Below are 16,576 nucleotides of genomic sequence, written 5' to 3' on the forward strand. Positions count from 1 at the left end.
TATTAATTTTTGTAAGTATTTCTCATATCTGTTGGATGCCATTTTTGCGAGTTTACTGCATGTCGGAAGCAAACATCATGATGATATAGTTCGGCAAACACGACCTTTGCGACTATCCTACAATCTGTCCACGAAAATTGCTAAAAAGTCTACAACTACATACAACTTACATGATATTTTTTGCGGTGGTAAAAACTACCGTCGCGCTATCAGGTTGGAATATTTTAGCTTGCTAACGTGCTAGACGACGCAAAAAAGTAAGTTAGTTTACCGGCGTCTTAAAATATGTACACGACGCTTTTTTACAAGCCGTTAGCAGAATGGCATGTCTGTGGCCGATAAAGAAAAGCGTCATGTAAACCATGCTCTCTTTATTTATAAATTACCGTTTTATAATAATAATCTCGTTACGTGCGTAAAACTACGATATTTGTGTGATATCTGTAAATTTGAATCTTTCAATTGCTTACACAACTCATAAATTATTCAACTCTTGCCGTCCGGCCTAAGGAACGGAGATCGATATTAATGAAGACGGAATACTTTGCATAATACAATGAAACTCGTAACGATATAATATTTAATGACCAGTCTGCGATATGTTGGACGGACGCCTGTAAGCGCGATACTCGCAGCGTATTATTACGATACAGTAGCGTATTATTACGATCGCCTACCGCATTTCTTAAAGCCGATAACGGATTATAAATGTGCCGCACCTAGTTTCATTCGTTTGTGCTTTCATACGATATTCAAGAAACGTGCTGGAGGTAAAAGGAAAGGTCGTGGGCACATCACGATGAGAAACGCCGCAAAATCCGCCGCAGCGCTAACAGCGAGGGAGAATAATAGCGAATAAAGTGAGTTAAAGTTCGTCCCTTGCAACAAAGCTAATTTCCCGTTCGCGTGTCCCGACTGTTTCATTCGTCCTCCAAGACAGACTTATTTGTCGCTTCCGTTTCACCCCGGTTTTGCACCCGTGTTCCATCTTGTGTGGATGACAAATAAAAAGAGAGAAGGAGGGAGGATGTGAGAGAAAAGAAGGGGAGGCAGGAGTTCGGGGAACCAGCGCTCTTAACCCTCCTGAGGGAGTTGCATAGGCTATTAGTGCTATGAGCAGTAAAGTGCAGTTTCCTTTCTGGCAAAAGGCGATTTGCACGAATTACCGAAGCGGTAAGTCCAGGAAGGACGTACCTGCAGTTCGCGAACTTCGGGAGACGAACGTACTCTGTAACAAGCTCTCCAACAAAAAACGATCGCTCCAACTGCTTTAGAGAGTTACGCAACACCCGCGAACTCTTCGAAGCGTGTCTTTCTATATCGGCTACATAAGTTGAAAGTCGACAAATTGTGAGCAATCCGTTTCTTTCCCTTCCTTATCTAGCGACAATGATTATCTAGGTGTAATTAGAAATTGCAAATTCTCAGAATTTCTAACTGCGTTCGGAGGAGCATGAGCGAGCTTGCCAGCTGCGAAATTCCAAACACTATAGCTAATGCGAATGTTGAATGCGATAGTGATTGAAATTCATACAATTTATGGTACAAACTTGGATGTTATTATTGCATGAACTTGAGTGTAAACTAGAACAGAATATCGCGGAAGCAACTTGCAACATGAATTAATATAACGGTGCTTCGGATCGTCCGTTAAGAGGTGATTTGTACACGAGATTGATCGCGGAGAATGGCATTTCAATTAGCAAATCCTTGAGGGCTTTCAAATTCATTATTAATACACACGTGTCTTAAAGTACACCGTTTTAATTCTACCGATCGCCAAAGCGGATTTATTAGAACGTTAATTTATTAAAGTAGTGTTCATCGATTCTTCGATCCTTTCTTTCTTAACAGAGCAATCTCGAAATGGAAGAGAACAATATTTGTGTTTCACTTAAAAGAGCTTCGGATAGAGTTAGCGTGAATCCCTTATAATACACACAAGTTCCATTAGTCTGATTTTGAAATAATTCTCGTTATGTCCACAGACGAGGACAATTATTATGACCGTCGGGATACGCTATCTGAGTACACACACACACACACACACACACACACACACACACACACACACACACACACACACACACATACATATATACATACATACATACATACATACATACAAAACAAACACACGCATACATATATGCACACCGTCTGGCACTTCATAAGACTGATTACGGTGCGATATTAAGCTTGTAAATCGTAACTCGAATATGGATGCTTGCTGGACGACATCAAACGACCGAATTTGCTCGAGCTAAGCTTGCGCGCTTTGCCGTTTATCTTCCAACTCAGATTTATTAATGGGGCCATTAAGGAAAGGAAGAAAGCGATTATTCTGTCCGCCTTTGTCTTGTCATCTAAATCTAATTAAAACATACTTGACTTTAATTACGTCATACGTAATAAAGGTATTAATCCTACTTTTCTTAATTAGCATTCGATGATAATTTGAAACAATTCGCAATTAATTTTAATAAAATTACTCATCTTTTTCTGTTTACAAAAATTTCTTCTAAAATATATATCTTCATTATTATCATATTTATTATTATCGTATACAGGATGCATATGCAACAGAAAACATAAGGATCTCTCGTGTTTAAAAAAATGTCATAAAATAAAGAGCATGGAGCAAAATTTTTCACGCGTAAGGATTTATCTTCGAGAGGAATAGTTTTGAAAATCGGAAAATTTATGACGCGTTTATACATTCTTCTTTCGGTATAACAAACTGATTAAACAATTTCCGTACTTTATTTTTGTTTAACTAATACGAGAATTATACATGGTAATGCACTTCTCGATCCACTTAACATCTTTCCCTTATCTGACATACGACCGTTTTTTACGAGAGCTTACAGGACATCACGCGCAATTTTAATGCACTGGATTCTCAGAACACGTCGCATGTTTCAGGCTCGGATCTCATCCGAGGAAAATCAAGAGGCAGGGAGCCCTATTCTGTAGGCGACGATGTCTCGGCGCTACCAATTTCGGGATTACGGTGACAGTGTACCATAGGAAATCTGGCCGTTTCTCTCTGCGTGAAATTCAACTCGTCGCAAATTCCGCAAAATTATCGTCGAAAGCGCGCACAGCAGAATCTCCATCACCAACCACCTCTTTCTTCTTTAGCTCCTTTTATCATCGCGCCGCTTTCAATTAAAACAGGTCCTCACTAGAATCATTCTCGTTGCTTTTTCGCATTTGCAATTTCGCGATTATCTCGGGAAAGCGGCTGATTTTATGCACGTGGGATGATTTATGCCTTGCCAACCATCTGATACGTACGTACAATTTAAAGATGCGGCGATATTCTCTGTGTTATAAATATCTAAATATCCCAGTACCGAGAAACTCCGAGAAACTTTGTTGAATATTCAGCAACATTAAAAATGCAGGGAACATGTCGCATCCTTACTTCAAAAGTGACATAATTCAAAAAATTTTGTCTCGCCACCAGAAAAGGAGAAAAAAATGTTTTTTTTAATTTAATAGAAAAAATTATTCACTAATCCAATAATATCAGCGAAAAGAATATATTCTTAAAAATGATCAAATGTCATTTTCATAATTCTCTTTCTTTTTTTAGTTGCAATAATTTTAACGATTTTTTTTACAATCACCCTTTTTAATTATATTGATCTTGACTTTTTTATAAAGTTAAATTAGTTCAACTTTTGTTTTGATTGACAGGATAATATTTATTTAACTCGTTTATGGTAATAATTTGAAAGTTACATTTTTTTAAATTGTGTTACTTTTGAAGTGAGAGAATACGGTAGGTATAATGTTTAGCAAAAACAAAAATTGATTGGATTACGTAAAAGCTTAAAATTACTTAGCTTAATAGGAAATTAACTCAACGTAATGAAAGAAATTTCCCATTTTATATTTCTCGAAACATTTCTTAAATATGCATTCTACTTATTTCGAAATTCTTCGATGGCTTCATTAAGTTCCTTTTTCAAATGGAGAAATGAAATGCCCAGGTCATTACCGTCGCAAAAACACCAGGAAGCTCGCCACGTGCCATTATTGCGTTAATTAGTGTCGGATCCCAGAGTACCTCTTTGATATCCAGAACAAGCCGAACAGCAGCGCCGCGTTGCGTCCTCGTTAAAGGCAAAGACTGAGGTGCTATTTCACGAGCCCAAGGGCTCAATGAATGCAGGTGTTGGGAGCTCAGGAAGACTAATTAACACCTCGCGGTCGAAAGGATTCTTCGCATTTTTAATACAAAGACGGGCTCTAATTTTATTTGAAGAGTCAGCGATGAAGAAGAAAGAGAACCGATAGCCGATATATTCAGAATAAGCTCTTTATCGAAAAACGGATTTATCTGAATATAGAGTTGAGCGAGAACTGGATGTTTATTTACCAGTTCGATTTATTCGTACGAAACTTTATCTGTATACGTCGTCGTTTGCATAATTTGAAAGGATGTCAATAATTATTCAGATAAATACTAAAATTGTGAATATACAACTGAGACAATTTCATAAATTTATTACACATAAAAGTAGTAATTTCATAAATCAAATAATATAATTCAAATGATTTTATAAATAAAAAGAAGAACAGTCCTTCGAGTGAATGTTTTAAATAAATAATAGGTCGACACTAGATTACTAGAATAATTTCGAACTGTGACGCAAGCATAATCACGTAATATATAGGCGTCGTGACATAATTATTCGATCACGGAACACTCATTCATTAGATATCGTTTAAAGAGACCCTCGTACACATAATCTCCGGTACCTTTACACCTGTGGTGTGTGTGTGTGTGTGTTGTGATAAGAGGTTTTCGAATAATCACGCGCCATATCGAAGATTCTGATTTAAGAAGAGCAGGATTAACGTGTTGACCCCGATTTATCCGATCGACTGTTAAGATAAGACATAATGTGACAATGGCACTTTTCTTCTACCGTCGAGCTTTTGTCACAGCGTTCAGATATTATCCTTGTTCAAACGAGTCTGTCGGTCTGCACATGTCGGAAGTCTGAGAATAGAACTCGTGCAGAGAAAAAGATAGGATATCACGCTGCTGTGTGTGTGTGCTAAAGCGTAAAAATTTATATATAATTCTGAAATATAAAAGACAGCGTGTTATTCGAAAATGAGATTATTAATCGTGCATTCGCGGGAGAGCAAATATTTCAGTTTTAATTATAAAAAATACAATTTTATTTGTGACTCTAAGTAAGTAACCATTTTGTTGTACAAAAAATATTGTTGTTAAATAAAATATTTTCTTCTTCCTGTTACGATCATGTAAGTAATTTCTGGAACTTGCGTTAGAGCTAATAGAGCTTGATAGTGGTTGAAAAGTATAAAAACAATTTTTGCAAAATTTTTGAGCCGAAAAACAATATATGTGATAAAATATTATTTCATTCACACAATTATATATTCTTTAATAATTATATTTTGCCTATACTTTCATCAGAAAAAGAACAAAAGTGATGATTTACAAAACGTTATGATAAAAGTTATGATTTACAAAACCTAATTTTTCATATTTAAAATTAAGAACGAGAAAAAGACATTCAAAACTCCGAAATATCCAAAAAGCAATTCGTTTGCGCAAAAAATTGCTATTTATGTGATAACCAGAAGTATATTAACCAGTAATTCTCCTTCCTTCGAAAAAATCTTGGATGCGTCCATGCTTGCGCGTCAAGTAGTTCGGAATAAATCGAGTTTGAAATGCATAATTTATAATGTATAACCTAATTCGCAGGATTTTATGAGTTTAACTCATTTTTGCAAAATAAATCAAAACGTCGTTTTAAACATCGTCTAACTGCAGCCTTGCAGGTTCCTGCATAAATAATGGATTTTGGACGGAATGTCATCTACATAGATATTTCACTACGAACATTACTTGGGCTCTTGTTGGGCTTTTGTCTATGCGGACTAGAGATTTATATGCTTGTAGAACGCGTTCTCTCTATTAACTATCGCAATTTTAGAAATTTATTGACCTGCTTGCGCGAACGCTTTAAACGATAATAAGGTAACTGTTCCAATAACTGTGTCTAATCATTGAAAAATCAAATTTTTTACAAATATATATTTGTAATTATAAAATATTTGTAAAATAACAGCAAGAAAATGTGATAAACTAAAAGAAAAAGTTATATACCTTGTACAGACTAATTGTAAAAAAACAAATCATTTTAATTGCAAAATATTGTGAAAAAATTGAAATATATAAAAAACTGAAAATAAAAAAAAACTTTTAATTAAATTGAAAATATTTATTTTATTAGAACTTCAAGTTACTAATACAACTGATATATAGTTTAATATGTAATATAATGAAATTTCACTTAAGTATTCTTTCTTAAATTTATATAGTATTTTTCAATTATTGAAAAATCAAATTTTCATGTGGATATTAATTCCTTCTGTAACTAATAACATCGTGAAATATCACGCTCTAAGAATAAATTAGCTCTGAACTCGCGAAATATAAAGATTAACTTGCAAAATCTTTTTCCTGGAATAAACAGGAATATTCTGTTGTAAATATTGATGATAAAATACTGAAAAGAAAATATATAACTTGAAATTTTTATTGCCTCATCTCAGTTTGCTTAATTATAAGCAGTAGATACTTGTTGTAAACTGCTAGAAGAAAAACCTGTTTCTGATAGAAAAGGTGGAAAGCACGTTAATATTATTTCGCTGGTTTTTCCTTCGAATATATTTACTAAAATATATAGAGCGTGGCTAAAGAGAAGCGAGCGCCGCTCACACATTTTATTCATCAAAAATCAAAACGAAGCGGAACGTCTCCACTATTTTACGGCAAAACGATGCCATCGATAGGATTGGGAAGAACCTAAAGAGCCATGACTCCTACCTTCACATGCCCGTATTTCCATGTGAAAAAAGCGACGGCTGGCAGGCAAGCGATGATGCAGCACTCCAGGATAAGTATCGCCGTTCGCATCAGCCAGTTCAGGGATACAACGCAGGGCGAGCCATCCTCGCAGGACTCGCATCCCTCGGCACATGGCAGGCATTCGAATACTCCGCCTTCGGCATATTGGCTCTTTTCACCCTATTGACAAACGCGAAATTATTTTTCTCAAAAACGGATTCCCGCTGCAAAGGAAAGCAAAGCCTGTCAAATTAGTCATCGCGATTAAAAGAGACATTTGTTTGTTTCCGATAACAAATATTGGAGTCACATCAATTTTCTTTTTTTTTTTTTTATTCAAATTTCGTGTTACAAATGGATTTTGTATTTGACTTCAAAATTACGACTTTAGTAAATATACAGTGAGTGCAAAAAGTATTCGTACAGAGGAGAACTCTTTTAAAAAATATTATTTTTAAAAAGTAAATATCAATTAACAATTTATTAACAAAAAATAGAATAGATCGTACACGGAAAATAGATTGATTAAAATAACTAAAAACTTCATTGAATCAACAAATCTACAGTCGTAACATATACGGACACTATTTTTTTATGTTAAATTAACAAAGTTGTATAGCTGAATAAAGTTAACGATTATAGATAATTATATTTGTTGCAATAGCACAGGAAATTGTTAATACAGAAAAGATAACTTTCTACGAATATTTCAATATACAGATTAAAATTTTTACAAAACATGCTAACTGAGATAATATATACTTTTGCTACTGTAATGAAGAAAACTCATTACATTAGCAATTTTCATTGTAGCCAAAAATTAGCTGAATTAGCATACTGATAATCCAGTACTCCAACACTCACGCTGCTTACAGACATAATTCCTTTGTTAAATCATCCAATTTTTAGTAGTTATAAATGTTGAACTTGCGCAGCAAGTCATAATAGCTTTACTGAATCATGCAATCTATTTTTTCAGTGTATATTTTTCAAAATTATTTTATCTGAAAAAATGTATAATGAAATAATATTATCTTAATAATAAGCAAAAATTGTATTATTCAAAAAGTATTAATACAATTATTTTTGCGAAGCTCTTTTATTTATATTAGGACAGAATGTGTATTCATTGTTAATAAATTCCGGGCCACAACAATTTTATCACCACGCCACATAAGTTACCTTACCGGTAAGTATTTCTGTTTGCGTTTGTTATATTTGTCAAATAATATATATTTTTCATAATAATTAAAATAATTATAAAAATTATTATAAAAAAAAAAGCATAACATGCTAATATTGCATCATATATCATAATTATGTATCTACATATGTATGATGTAAAAAATTATTTTATAATTATACGTTTCTTTTATATCAAAGAGCCTAAACGAAAAGTTCACCGGTTCACCGATGACCTACACAGTGTAACGTGGAACATGTTGATAAATTGCCAATTAATATTAATGTTTTAAAATAAGATTTTTCTTATAAAAACCTACTCTGCATGAATACTTTAACATTCACTATAATTCTCTATTTGAATATAGTTCTATTCTAAATCAAATCAATTCTGTAATTAGCAAATATATAATTCTATTCGAATATAATTCTATTCTAAATCGAGATAACATCTTATCGTTATATATGATCATACTTCTCTCTTCGCAAGTTCCTTTCTCTTTAGTATTTCGTAATATTTACCATAAATGCTTGAGCATTGATGAGACTCGACATTTATTGTGAAAATGTAATTCTTGAAAAATGAAGTAGTGAAAATTTTTTTCCAAATCATGTACAAAATAATTTATTTTTACAATCGACAGGACGACATTAAAAAGTATAGTACAGGCTGTTTAAATTTAGAAAAAAATCGCGTTTATAGGATTAATTTTTAGGACAAAGAACGCCTAAAAGATCACACATAAAAAAATATTTTATCGTGCGAAATGTACTAGTGGATAAATTCTCTCGTATAAAAGATTCATAAAAAAGGAATAAAATAAATTCCAAATTTTTTTTTCCAGCTTTCTTCCGCAATGGAAAGGACAGAAAATCATCTTGTAAAAAAGTGAAGAATAATTATTTCCGAGCTCCTACTTTCTGACGTTCTTCAAATCGAGAAGCACACATCAGCGTTGCCCACGGAGGTCACCAAAAAAAAAAAAAAAAAAGATGACACATCGTTAATATTCCAGGTTCCTGGTTATTAAGGATGTTTGGCGGAGATGTCATCCATTGTGACCGTTTGCGGTTACAAACGGTCGCGCCAACTACTGAAGGGTGCGACTGGAAAATAGTTTTACCGCGTCGCGCGCGCGATGGAAATGTCCATCAAATCACAAAAGATACGTAACACGCGGTGACAATAGATGCCATCGCGCCTCGCTGTCAATACCCATTTCGCTTCTGCGAGCACAGAAGTGACGGCTGGTCCGACGGACGTGAAAACTGCACTGGAAAAAAACGCCGTTTCTCCGCCGTGCGCCGTAATAGAATGCGCGGTAACGTGTGTTATGTCGTAACGCCGTTGCCGCCAGCGACGATCTAATTGCGCTGTCGCGACGATCCTCCACTCTGCGATCCTGTTTTTGAAGCCAGAGAACCGAACGGGAAAATGGAACGCGATATCCTGATATCAGCTGGATATTCCATTCAAACTGCACTTTACGTACGCGGTAACGGCGAACTAAATTTATCGAAAGTTTATGGAAATGAATTTCAAATTGCATATCGTTATCAAATGTCATATATAATTGCCACATAAAAACAAAAAGTTATTTAGCTTATCGACAAAATCATGATTTATCTTTCAATCGGAAATCAATTGTTCCCGTAAATTTTCACAAATTTATAGGTATAATTTCCGTTTTTCTGTACTGAGTTACATTTTAATAAGAGAGATTCAGATTCTACTATCAATTTTACTTTTAAACACTTGGGAACAATTGAATATTTTTCTCCGATTTTTTTTAGCAAATAATTCGTCCAACAGTAATTGAATACTGGTACACTAGAAAAAAAAAATTTTTGGAGCCTTTAGCAAAACTGTTTAGTTGAGGCTTTTTTTTTTAAGAACAACCAAATATTTTATTTATATAACGAAAACTGTAGTTGCTTTTGTAAAATAATTTCTCTGCTTTGTAAATAACAAAAATATTTGTATATACCAACTAAATTTAATTTACATAAAGTTACAGTTTTATTCGGTACATTTTAGCAAAAAATTTTTGTTCGATGTATTTTAACCAAATTTTTGTTACAACTACATTTTAGTTTATAGAACAAAACATTTTTCCTAGAGAGTACATGTAAAGACAAAAAGTTATTTAACTCATCAACGAAATCATAATCTATTTTTTATATTAAAAATCAATTGTTTTTGTAAACTTTCACAAATTTATAGATACACTGTATCAGGCTGCTCTTCGCTCTGATGAGGTGGACTGTAAGATTCACGAAACGTCGGTATTCCAAGAATGGATCTGGACACGGAAGAAACTCGCGAAACGCATAATCTTTATATACACTGTATCTATTTCCGTTTTTTTGCTTTATTTTTTTATTTTTTTTAATTTAATGAGAGATTCTCCTATCAATTAAAAGTATACGTATTTTACTTTATATTTTTGCAAAAGAGTTGTAATTACAATGAAAATTGAAATTACAAGACTAATGCTCATCAAAACTTGATAAAAACAAAATACCCTACACATTTTGTTAACGTTACTTTGCCACTCCTATAAAAAAGTAATTTCTGTTTCTGAGGAAAAGAAGATATTACAATACGACATTAAACGTTTTACGAAGCGTAAAATAGAGGGCGAAGCTGTTTTTACACATTAGTCCGGCTTTAAACTACTCACCATCATCAATCTCTCGTACTCTTCCTCAATGACCGTGCCATTGTAGTACCTCTTGTCCGATTTCGTGTCCGGGTAGTAGAAGCCTCGTTTGCAAACGCATCGATAACTACCGCGGCGGAAGCCAAGCCCGGGAATAGCGATGCACTGCGAATAGAAGACAAAACAATTAATTATATCTAATCGGAATAACGTATTCAAGCCTTTCGTTACTATAGTTATAATCCATCGGAATTGTTTCACGATTGCTGATTTAATTCGCGGATCTCTCGGCTGGACAATTGAGTGTTCCACTTGATTATCAAATTTATCTGCTTTTCGTTATAACATGTCGCACAAATGAAAGTTTATTCTACATAGTTGATCTATATACGCTACATATGCGTGTGTACTAATAATTTAAAATAATGTCCCGTATTACGCCTGTAGCACGTTTTGATTAGACATTTTAACGGAGAATAATCTGATTAATTTTTAAAACAGTCGCAGATATTGGAAATCTAAACAATTAAATTATTAATTATCCACAAAAAAATTGAAAAAATTTAATGTTAAAATTAACTCAAAGTAATTCAGTATTCAGCTTTATATTAAGATTAACATAAAACAAGTCAATATATTAATAATTTAAAATCATTGCTTCTCAACATTTCAATTTAATTTATAATACTTCAATTTTACGAGAGCTATTTAACAGCAGAAAACATTTTATTAAAAAGGATCGCACGTAACTTAAAAACGGGTAAATTCGTTGTTTTTCATTTATGGTAACGCTATTACCATTTAAGTAAAAAATGAGGTAATATTAAAAAAATATTACAGTTGTGAAATAAAAATCCCCATTAAAATAAATATCTACGATTACAAGGTCAAATAAAAATGACAATTAAAAAACAAAGATAAAATGAGGCAAAATAGCGTCATGAAAGGGAAAGAGTAAAAAAGCGTGAAAAATGATTCTTATATCGTTTTTATAACAACGAACATGTTTTACCCATCTAAAGCCCGCGCAGTTCACGTGACCGACGGGGAGAAGTGTGCTCGAAAACGTTCTCTCCAAATTACGATCCTCTCCAAGTTCGTGAGTTATCGTTGCCACGAATCGGAAAAACGCGGTTTCGGAAAAACACGGGGGTTTAAAGTTTGGGGTTTACATAAGGCGTTGGCCGACAAGCGATATGTACGCCATTCTACATTTCCTGTAATTTTCAGGAATTTCCCCCGTGTATTTACCTACATTCTTACGTGAGAAAGAGCTGAACTTACAGAAATTTAGACTCGTATCTCCATAATAACAAAGATGTTAAAAAAAATTTGTGATTTAAATTTTAATGGAGAATTTTAAATCGCGTTACAAAGAGAAGTTAACGTTGATTCCATTCATGCTTTTACTACCGCAAACGTTCCGCGAAATTTGTCAAGAAATTCACGAGAGAAAGTACGTGACTTACACTACAATTTAAATATCATTCTGACAATATAAACCACAAAAACTCAATAATCTCGGGAAATTTAGCTTAAACATTTATTTTAAAAATTTGTGACGCATTCTCTCTCTCTCTCTCTCTCTCTCTCTCTCTCTCTCTCGTTTTAATTCATGAAAAGTAAAACACGCGCCAATAACGCGCGAGCGGTTTGTTAAGAGGTGACAAAAACGCTGCGCGAGCGGGGTGGTTTTCGCACAGCGGATGCTAGCTGGTAGCTGCGGCAGGGTCGACAGTGGCATTTACAAATAGAGTCGGTCGCCACGCAGAAAAACATCTCCCCGATGGTTTTGCTCTATTCCGTACGGTACGTTTAAGCGCACGTCGCGCCCGACACGAGGAAGGACACTCGCGGGAGACATCGATCCTCAAGAAGAACGCAACGAGAAATTAGCATTACCTCAGTGGTGCGCTTTTTGCACTTGTCGCTGGCGGCGAATATGTTCAACTGTGTGGATCCAGCTGGCAACGGGCACTGATCTATGTCTACTCGGCGGAGGTCTATGTCGATACCGCTGGTACCCCTGCGAACGATAAATCAAACGTTTTGTGATTAAACTCTAGAGGCTCCGCGTACATAAGATAGGCTTACACATTAGATTTAAGCGATCGGCTTGCGTCAGTTATTTCGCAGAGGTGCAATCTCGTGGAGGCGAGAAACGTCGACGCTGCTCTTATCGGAATTAGATTAGTAGTAGAAACTAAACGTCTGTTTTTACGCGATTCAAGTAGTAACTAACATCTGTTCCTAACTAGCAAACTTGTATAATCGGGTTTCATCACGTATTTAGGAATTGAGCTTTAAGGATGTATACGCCGCGTCTCAAAGTATTATCCAAATAATAAAAAATTCATAAATTGTTCTATTATTTTTTTCCTACGTCTGAGTATTTGACCACAATTCTCTAATTGGTTTAAAAGTTATTTAACTTTTCTGCTAGTCTCAATTTTTATGTGAAATCGTTTTGTGTAGTACTTATTTGTAAATTTGATAAACAAGTACAGCATTACGAACAAAATTAAAATTTTCATATACGCTAATAAAATTATAATTAATATTCGTGCAAGAGCTCATTTGGATCTACTTACTCATTTAATTAAAAGTTATTTACCTACAACTGCAAAATATGATCATTTGGCTACATAAAGCCATTATAAGCCATATTATTTGTTATTTCATTTTTTCAGGGCGTGATAAAAATTGATTGATATTAGACAATATTGCATTTTTAACTACTTTTTTGACTGATACTTTTATAGCCGATATTATATAGTTAAAATATCCTTAACGACCGATCGCTGTACGTTATTTGCGTTTATACCACCAACGTTTAAGCACCACAATTTGAAAAGGGGTAGGAAAATTACATAATATAAATGTAGAAAAATTTGTATTATACAAGAAGGGCAGATTTAAAAATCTGATTTAAATTCATATTTAAAAGTGACGTTATTAAAAAAGTGGTAATATTAAAATCCTGTTTCGCGATTTTGCAATTTTTTTCTCAAGTCTTCACTATAATGTGCTCCATTCTCGTTTTATATTAATATTTAACATCAAATCAAATTCTCTTGCTTCGTGTCTTCTGATACATAATTCAACAGTGCGCGTGTTGCAGCCGATTATGCGTGCAATATATCTTCCGCTGATTCTCAACTTATGTAACCTGATAATCCTTCCTCCGACATAAAAAGCAATATGGCTACTTTGTATGAGAGACAGATATACAATATCAGCAGGCTACTTCGTAAAATTCAATGAAACTCAGGTATAATCCGTATCCAATTTTTTTTCAAGAATTTTTTTTAATATAATATTTCGCACAAATGTTCTAATTAAAATTTTCGTGGAACTTGATCGCAGTGAAAGATATTGCTGTTCCTTCAAAGTTCCTTCGAAATTTAATGCAAAATCGCTTCTCAATTATCTAGGTCTAAAATTAATTTCTCATTATTGAACTCGCCGTAATTATTTTTCACCCTCTCGCCACTGAATAATGGTGCCACCCAGGTTTGGGACACCCTGTATAACGAACCCGTTTGACTCCCCTCTTTCGATAGTTGGCCGGTATCGATTCTTGATTTGCAAGAATTACGATGCGTTCGCAGTTGCGCTGATAACAAATTTCCTTTAAACGGATATTGCAATTCTTCAGAGCGACATAGCCCCGTTCTTTTCCGTCCGAATTTACCATGATTTCTGCGTGCAGTGGTCCGTGAAATTTTGCATTTTTGGATTTAAACGCGAGAACGGGAAAGCAATGTTATTTCCGACGTGCGATTGCGAACGAATTTTCGCTACTGGCGAACATATCGCTTGGGTATTTTGTGAATGGTGATTTCACTTAGTCCAGTGAAGTGGAAACGTTTCAGCTACATGGCAAAAGCGCTTTAATTTACTCGGACAGTGGGCACTAAATAAATTTAATTCCTTAGTTAGCGTAGGCATGGAACTTTTGGCATGAAGATCCGTTTTTTTTTATATGTACGATCTGAAAGTATTAAACAATGATAAATGGCAATAAAAATATTAAATAATAAAAGTGTATTAAAACAGATAATTATCTTTAATCCGATCAGTTTCAGTTAAGAAATATAATCAAAGCGCAGCTTCTTTTATACAAGGAATATACAAGGAATCTTCAGAAATGTTAAACACAATATTACGTTTTGAAGTAAGAGAATCTAGTTTTATTGGAAATGGATTTCTTGCGAACATTATTTCATTGTTCTTTGTTGTAGACTGTTTGTGTACGACAATTTTGTACTGGCAATGACTGGTTTTATATTCTGCTGCAGACAAAAGAAATTTTTTGAAAAATATCTTGGAACTGTAGATAGAACAACGGCAAATGGTAATAATATACCATCGCATATCATCGTTATCATGAAATTGCAAGAATTTTCGTCCGAGCTACTCCGGGACTGAATCGCAAAAGATAATATTTCCAATTTCCATGTTGAAGGCCAGCAATAATTAATATCTCTGCATTGTTTTATAGAAAATGAGAAAGAAGAAGAGAGATTCTCGCTCTGTTGACACAGAGACTTCGAATGACCGTTTTCAGAATAGAAAGCTTCTCCGAACAGTTACATCCAATTTACATAACTGAGTTCCGTTCGTATTTTATTTAGATTAACTCTTCGTCTCATATGACAGCACACATTTACAACATATCTAAATTTGCTATTAAAATAAATTGAATATTGATTTAATATCGCCTTCTGTTCCGTGTCTGCTGCGCAACACATGTTACTTTTGTGAAAACTTGTTGCAATCAAACTGGTAATTTTATATTTATAGATTGAGCTTTTTATAGCGAATATATGCTAACAAGATGATACTGTGTTCTTTTAAACTTTCTTCTTATCCAGTGTAAGCAAAAATTTGATTTTATTTATATAGGAAGATAGTTAATTGGATCATGTCCTATATGCGCAAAAACCAGCTAACAATGTTGCGGTTGTTGGTTGGATTCTTCCTGCAGCATTTAATCCAATTATTCTACCGGTAACGTCAATCAATATAAATATTTGAAAACTGTGAGAAGCACAAACAAGTGTCTCCCATGTGCAATGAAATAAAATCATATTAAATCGAAATCAGATTAAGTAAAATCTCATATGAAAATTCAACGGAAAATGGAATTACATGCTAGAGCAGGCTGTATTCGGCACAATCTTTTTGTTTATGTACTTAATTAATGCAACATTGTATATAATTAATATGTTATTTATAATCTATAACTTTATTAAACATCTATAAAACGGATCTTATTTTAATAAAAGAGATTTAATATTATTATTGTGTATAGCATATCTAAGAGTTTTACAAAATTGCAACAATTTATAATATTAGATAACATTATTATATGGCAGAGAAATTGAGCTCAATTCGATAAATCATGCTGAAAGAAAATACGATTGTTTTTAAGGCACTCCGTATATACGGGCATATTTAAACTATAAGAATTTTCGTCGGACTATAATAAGATTCTATAAGGGGTATGATATCTGCATACTTCATCGCCAGGAAGGTGAGGAATGCTGGAAATATCTCGGCCCCGTGTTCATCAAATTGGTCGTATCGATTATCGATTGTAGCTGCGAAAGGCCTGGGTTTCAAGGTTTCTACGGGAGTTCCGAATTATCATCGCTTTCACGAAAGCGCGACTTCACCTTTCATTAACTTAAGTAGAGTCAGAGTCTTGTTATTGTTCGATTAAGTGCACGTAAATACTGTTACAGTATCTATAATAGCCGACGCAATGACATAACTTACATAAAATATTTTATATTTTAAATATATATATATATATATA

The 16,576-nt window shown here is 34.0% G+C and overlaps 1 protein-coding gene across 1 annotated transcript in view; it reads right to left on the bottom strand.

Moving 5' to 3' along the window:
• LOC108748037 (probable G-protein coupled receptor 158) overlaps nucleotides 1-16,576 on the bottom strand; it is a 91,398-nt gene that overhangs the window by 11,983 nt on the left and 62,839 nt on the right. The window contains exons 3-5 of the mRNA XM_018485995.1: nucleotides 12,655-12,778; nucleotides 10,774-10,917; nucleotides 6,887-7,087 (exon numbers count right to left, since the gene is read on the bottom strand). Of these exons, the coding sequence (XP_018341497.1) occupies nucleotides 6,887-7,087; nucleotides 10,774-10,917; nucleotides 12,655-12,778 (469 nt within the window). The remainder of the gene's footprint in view (nucleotides 1-6,886; nucleotides 7,088-10,773; nucleotides 10,918-12,654; nucleotides 12,779-16,576) is intronic.

This window comes from Trachymyrmex septentrionalis, unplaced genomic scaffold (genome assembly GCF_001594115.1).
Source record: "Trachymyrmex septentrionalis isolate Tsep2-gDNA-1 unplaced genomic scaffold, Tsep1.0 scaffold21, whole genome shotgun sequence".
Classification (NCBI taxonomy): domain Eukaryota; kingdom Metazoa; phylum Arthropoda; class Insecta; order Hymenoptera; family Formicidae; genus Trachymyrmex; species Trachymyrmex septentrionalis.